This window comes from Rhincodon typus, chromosome 18, assembly GCF_021869965.1.
Source record: "Rhincodon typus isolate 14 chromosome 18, sRhiTyp1.1, whole genome shotgun sequence".
In the NCBI taxonomy this organism is placed as follows: domain Eukaryota; kingdom Metazoa; phylum Chordata; class Chondrichthyes; order Orectolobiformes; family Rhincodontidae; genus Rhincodon; species Rhincodon typus.
The window spans coordinates 44,791,664-44,797,779 of record NC_063349.1 but is presented as its reverse complement, the minus strand read 5'-3'; the positions used below and the strand labels follow the sequence as shown (position 1 = coordinate 44,797,779).

The 6,116-nt window shown below is 43.7% G+C and overlaps 1 protein-coding gene across 2 annotated transcripts in view; it reads left to right on the top strand.

The window, feature by feature from the left end:
- Window positions 1-2,179: 2,179 nt before the first annotated feature.
- tmem263 (transmembrane protein 263) overlaps window positions 2,180-6,116 on the top strand; it is a 22,280-nt gene continuing 18,343 nt past the window's right edge. The window contains exon 1 of one of the 2 annotated variants that reach the window (XM_020532701.2): window positions 2,180-2,243. In XM_020532701.2, coding sequence (XP_020388290.1) covers window positions 2,223-2,243 — 21 coding nt within the window. In that variant the 5' untranslated portion in view covers window positions 2,180-2,222. The remainder of the gene's footprint in view (window positions 2,244-6,116) is intronic. The other variant, XM_048607786.1, reaches the window with a different exon arrangement.

The following is a 6,116-nucleotide window of genomic DNA, read 5'->3' as shown; positions in this document are numbered from 1 at the left end:
TGGAATTTTTCCTTCATTGCTAGAGGGATGGAGTTTAGAAGCAGGGAGGTTATGTTACAGCTGTATAGGTGCTGGTGAGGCCACACCTGGAGTACTGTGTACAGTTTTGGTCTCCTTATTTGAGAAAGGATGTACTTGCACTGGAGGGAATGCAGAGGAGAGTCACTAGGTTGTTTCCAGAGTTGAGGGAGTTGGCTTATGAGGAGAGACTGAGTAGACCAGGATTATATTCATTGGAATTTAGAAGAATGAGGGGGGATCTTATAGAAACACATAAAATTATGAGAGGAATAGATAAGATAGAAGCAGGGAGGAAGTTTCCACTGGCGGGAGAAACTAGAACAAGGTGGCATCGCCTCAAAATTAGGGAGAGCAGATTTAGGACTGAATTGAGGAGGGACATCTTCACCCAAAGAGTTGGGAATCTGTGGAATTCCCTGCCCAATGAAACAGTTGAGGCTTTCTCATTGAATGTTTTAAAAGCTAACACAATTTTTTCAACAGTGAAGGAATTAAGGGTTATGGTGAGAGGGTGGATAAGTAGAGCTGAGGCCACAAAAAGATCAGCCATGATCTTATTGAATGGCAGAGTGGGCCATTCCCTCCCTAACACCTAACCCCTGAAGGACTGCAATGGTTCAAGGAGGCAGCTCACCACCATTTTCTCGAGGACAATCAGAGATAATTATAGAGTCATACAGCATGGAAACAGACCCTCTGGTCCAACTCATCCGCACTGACCATGTTCCCAAACTAAATTAGTCCCACTTGCCTGCATTTGGCCCAAATCCCTCAAACTTTTCCTATTCGTGTACTTATCCAAAAGTTTTTTAAATGTTGTAACTGTGCCTGCATCCATCACTTCCTCTGGCAGTTCATTTCACACACTAATCACTCTCAGTTTTAAAAGGGACAATGAGGGGCAACTTTTTTTACATGTGCTCCTCTCGCTTAAAAATATGCCTCCTAGTTTTGAACTCCCCCACCCTAGGGAAAAGACCTTTGCTATTCATCTTATCTATGCCCCTCATTTTATAAACTTATATAAGGTCACCCCCTCAACCTCCTACGTTCCAGTGAAAAAATTCCCAGCCTATTTATATAACTCAAACCCTCCATTCCCAGCAACATCTTGGTAAATCTTTTCTGAGTCCTCTCCAATTTAATATGAATGGCCTACTTCTGTTCCTATATCTCATGGTCTTTAATGCATTCATAGTCATTGTCTTATAAAAATGGATGCTCAGGAGGTCATGGCTAAGTTGTATAAGCAACAACTCAGTTTTAAAGGTCTGATCCTTCTTTTCAAAGCCCTCAAATGGCATTGTCTCTCCACTTTTCTGTAATCCTTCCAGTCCTATATCTGACATCTGTGGTCTTCCAGCTCCAACCCCTCAAGTATCCACATACAATCATTGTGTCTTCAGCATCCAGATCTCAAGTTCTGAAATCTAGTCTCTCAACCTCTCATTTCTCCTGAAACCTATTCCTTTGACCAAGATTATAACAGCTGTTGCACAGCAGTAATGTCCCTTCCTCTGAGCCAGCAGATCTGGGTTCAAGTCCCACCTGCTCCAGATTGACTCGAAACATTTATAAGTCACCCATCCGAATAACATCTAATGTGCTTTGGTAAATTTTGTACCATACTTCTGTGAAACACCTTGGGATGTTTTCTTAATGTTAAAGGTGTTCTATAGATGTAACTTGTTTAAATATAAGAATATGATAAATCAGTGATTCTGGGAGTCAAAACTAAATCTTTACTGGTCATTGTAATTAAGTATGGTTAGTTGGATGAATAATTTACCAATTTTTTAAAATAAATTTTGGCAATTTAACAAAACTGAGAATATACCAATTAACTCCCACCTCCCCCTCCAGTGATCCCGGGGTAACGCAATAAAAACTGAAAGAACTGCGGATGCTGTAAATCAGGAACAAAATCAGTAGTTGCTGGAAAAGCTCAGACTTGAAGAAGAGTCGCCGGACCCGAAACATTAACTCGGATTTCGCTCGGCACAGGCGCTGCCAGACCTGCTGAGCTTTTCCAGCAACTTGTGTTTTTGTCCCGGGCTCCGCACTGTCACAGCACTGACCGGAAGTGACCTGTCCAAATGTTGACACATGAAATTGAAGAGCTGGTTTCCATGGCGACTTGAATGTAGCAGCTCCCACGTGGGACTCACTCGGAGAGGCGATGCTGAGCCTGTGCCCGGAGCATGGAGCTGCCCCGTGTGAGTGTGAGTTTACACTGAGAGTGAATTACACTGTGTGTGAGTGACACTGAGTGAATTACACTGTGTGTGAGTGACACTGAGAGTGAATTACACTGTGTGAGAGTGACACTGAGTGTGAGTTTACACTGAGAGTGAATTACACAGAGTTACACTGAGTGAATTACACTGTGTGTGAGTTTACACTGAGAGTGAATTACACTGTGTGTGAGTTTACACTGAGAGTGAATTACACTGAGAGTGAATTACACTGAGTGTGAGTTTACACTGAGTGTGAGTTTACACTGTGAGTGACACTGCGAGTGAGTTACACTGAGTTATAGTGTGTGCGTTGCACTGAGAGATACACTGTGTCAGTTAAACTGTGTGTGTTATCGTGTGTGAGTTATACTGTGAGAGTTATTTATACTGTGTGTGATCTGCTCTTTGTGTGTGAGCTGGCCTTTTTGTATCCACTGCTGAGTCTGCCTTTTGTGCACTGGTGGGTGTGTCTGACAGTTCTTTCAACACCCACCTTCACTTCCATCTTGTACCCTGGAGCTGTGGATACTGATATGATAGCTGCTATTAGTCCAAATTCTATCCATCATATGGTTGACTAGGAATCTCTCCCACTTCTACAATCTGCTGCTGGTGTGGGATTGACAAGTTGGCACTCATTTGCCCATGTCATGAATGTGCTTTACTTGACCATCAAACCCTGAGCTCTGGTTTAGAGTCAGAGAGTCAACCCAATGCAAATGACTGCCCTAGGCAAAGTGTGCAGTTGGTTTTAGAACAAGCTGGTAGCCTTTGAAAGGATGATCTCCCAGTTTTGTGTGGGAGTGTCTGACAGTACAGGTGAGCCAATGACTGTATTGAGAGATCGGAGAGCCAGCAGTTTCTGAGATCCAGCACTAGGCAGTCAGTACAGAGTGTAAAGGTCACACTATAATAGTGAATTTGTTTCAAACATTAGTAAGACCGCAGTTGGAAATTGTGCGTAGTTTGGACATTGTACTATTGGGAAAAATTTGAGGACAGTAGAAAGGGCACAGAATTGTTGGGGTGTTTCTGGGTTTCAGGAAAATCAGGTAGTTGGAAAGAAACTGTAGCTGGGATGAACTCATTGTCAGAGTTTGAGATTCATGCAAAAACCATGTCAACGTTAAAACATCTTTTTTCCTTAAACATGCTGTAGGCATGGATAGCAAGGCTAACATTTGCTGCCCATCCCTAATTGCCCATGAACTGTTTGGCCATTTCAGAGGGCAGTTAAGGGTCTGTGGTTCTGGAGTCACCTGGAGTCATATACGGCATGGAAACAGATATTTTGGTCTAACTCGTCTGTGCAAACCAGATACCACAATCTGACCTAGTCCCATTTGCCAGCATTTGGCCTATATTCCTCTAAACCCTTCCTATTCATGTACTCATCCAGATGCCTTTGAAATGTTGTAATCGTACCAGCCCCCACCACTTCCTCTGGCAGCTCATTCTATGCACGCAATAAACCTCTGCGTGAAAAAGTTACCCCTTAGGTCCCTTTTAAATCTTTCCCCTCTCATCTTAAACCTATGCCCTCTAGCTTTGGACTCCCCCCACCCTGGCTATTCACCTTATCCATGCCTCTCACGATTTTATAAACCTCTATGACGTTACCCCTCTGCCTCCAACGATCCAGGGAAAATAGGCCAACCTATTCAAGCTCAAGCCTTAGACCAGATTGGGTAAGGACAGGAGACCTCCCTCCCTGAAGAGTGTTAGTGAACCAGACGGGTTTTTACAGCAATTGATGATAGTTGTTGCCACTTAAGGAAACTAGCTTTCAATTCCACCAGCTGCTGTGTTGGGGTTTGAACTCATGTGCCCAGAGCATTACCCTGGACCTCTGGATTATTAGTCAGTGACGTTATCACTGTACCCGAAAAACACTTAGAGAAGGTGTTCAAGAAAAACGGCTAAATTGATATGGGAACAAGGCAGGTGCATGGGATCGAAATATTGTTTGTGTGGAGGATAAACATGAACAGTGAGCTGAATGGACTCTTTCAATTTTGTGATTTCTACGTAATTAATCAAACCCGCTAAAACGTGCAAAATTGTTGATTTGTTTTAATGCTAACTAACTTCTCTTGCCACTTGAGACTTATGTACATGAGCCCTCAGATCCCTCTTCCCTGCATAGTCCTTTATGCATCACCTCACACTCCATGTATTAAACTCCATCTGCCTCTGCCTGCCCACTCTGCTAGCCTATCCATGCCCTTGATGATGTTAGGGATGGAACTGTCTGTGTGGAGTTTGTACATTCTCCCAATATCAGTGTGGGTTTCCTCCAGATGCTCTGGTTTCCTCCCACAGTCCGAAGATGTGCTGGTTAAGTGGATTGGCCGTGCTAAATTGCCTGTAGTGTCCAGAGATGTGCAAGATAGGTGGGTTAGTGATGGGAAATGCAGGGTTACAGGGATAGTTTAGAGGGTGGGCATGGGTGGGATGCTGTTCAGTGGGGGGAGGCCTGTGTGGTCTCAGTGGGCCAAATAGCCGGCTTCCACACTGTAGGGATCCTGATTCTATGTTGCAGTTGATTTGTACAGCTTCTCTGTTTGCTCCAAGTTTGAAGTTAATAACTGCTGTTTAGTGGGGATTGGACCAGCTAGTCCTCCCTCATCCCCGCTCCTTTGACCCCTGAGTCAGAATTAGGGAATTCCATTCCTGACAACATCAAGGGCATATGTGCAATCCACAGACTGTAGCAGCTCCAGCAAAGAAAGGCAGGGTATGTGTATTGCACCTTCCATGAACACCTGATCTCTCAATGTGCTTTACAGTTGATGAATTACTTTGAAAATCTAGTCACTTAATGTAGGAGCATCATCTACAAATTGTGTCACAAACTTCAGTTTTAATGTTAAAACTGAATCTGCAGTTTGTGTTTGCATGTTTGTGTTTCAGTGAAAGACCACCTTGTTAAAACCAAAAAAAAATCTATCAAGCCAGATTTTAGTCTGGGATCTGATTTGTCCAGCAATAATGTCACCTGGGATCATGACACCTGTAAAATTAATTCTTTATTTATTCAATCTCTCGTGTCTTTCACTTTTCCACAGATCTCCCTTTTGTCTCGTCCCTCCCACTCCATCTGTAAACTGTCCCAGAGATAGTAGGAACTGCAGATGCTGGAGAATCTGAGATAACAAGGTGTAGAGCTGGATGAACACAGCTGGCTAAGCAGCATCAGAAGAGCAGGAAGGCTGACATTTCGGGCTAAATTGTCACAGACCTGAAATGTTATCTCTGTTTCTGTCTCCACACAGGCTGCCTGACTCCTTCCACCATTTCCTGTTTTTATTCCAGGTTGCTAACATCTGCTTTCCCTTTAGTAAAACATTATTCATTTATGGGATGTGAGTGTCACTGGCGAAGCAAGCATCTATTGCCCGTCCTTAATTGCCCAGGAGAAGGTGATGGTGAGTCTCCTTCTTGAACTGCTTGCTGTCCATTTGGTGTAGGGGACAAACATTCTGAGAAAAGATTATTTTAAAGTTGAAGCTTTGTCTAAGTAACGATTGCATTGACATGGTCAGTATAACAAAATAATGAGTAACATCAAATTTGCCAACTCCGGCAGGAAGGTGATCCAGAGGTTTCATCACATTACTGTGTTCTGCCAAACATCCCGCTCCCCCCCCACCCCACTCTCTCTGTTGTTTGCCTGACTTGTCTGTCATTGTAATATGTTACCTTCTCACAGCCAATCAGAGATCAAAGGTGTGGAGCTGAATGAACATAGCAGGCCAGGCAGCATCAGAGGAGCAGGAAAGCTGACATTTCGGGTCAGGACCTTCCTTCAGAAGAAGGGTCCCGACCCAAAACGTCAGCTTTCCTCCTCCTCTGATG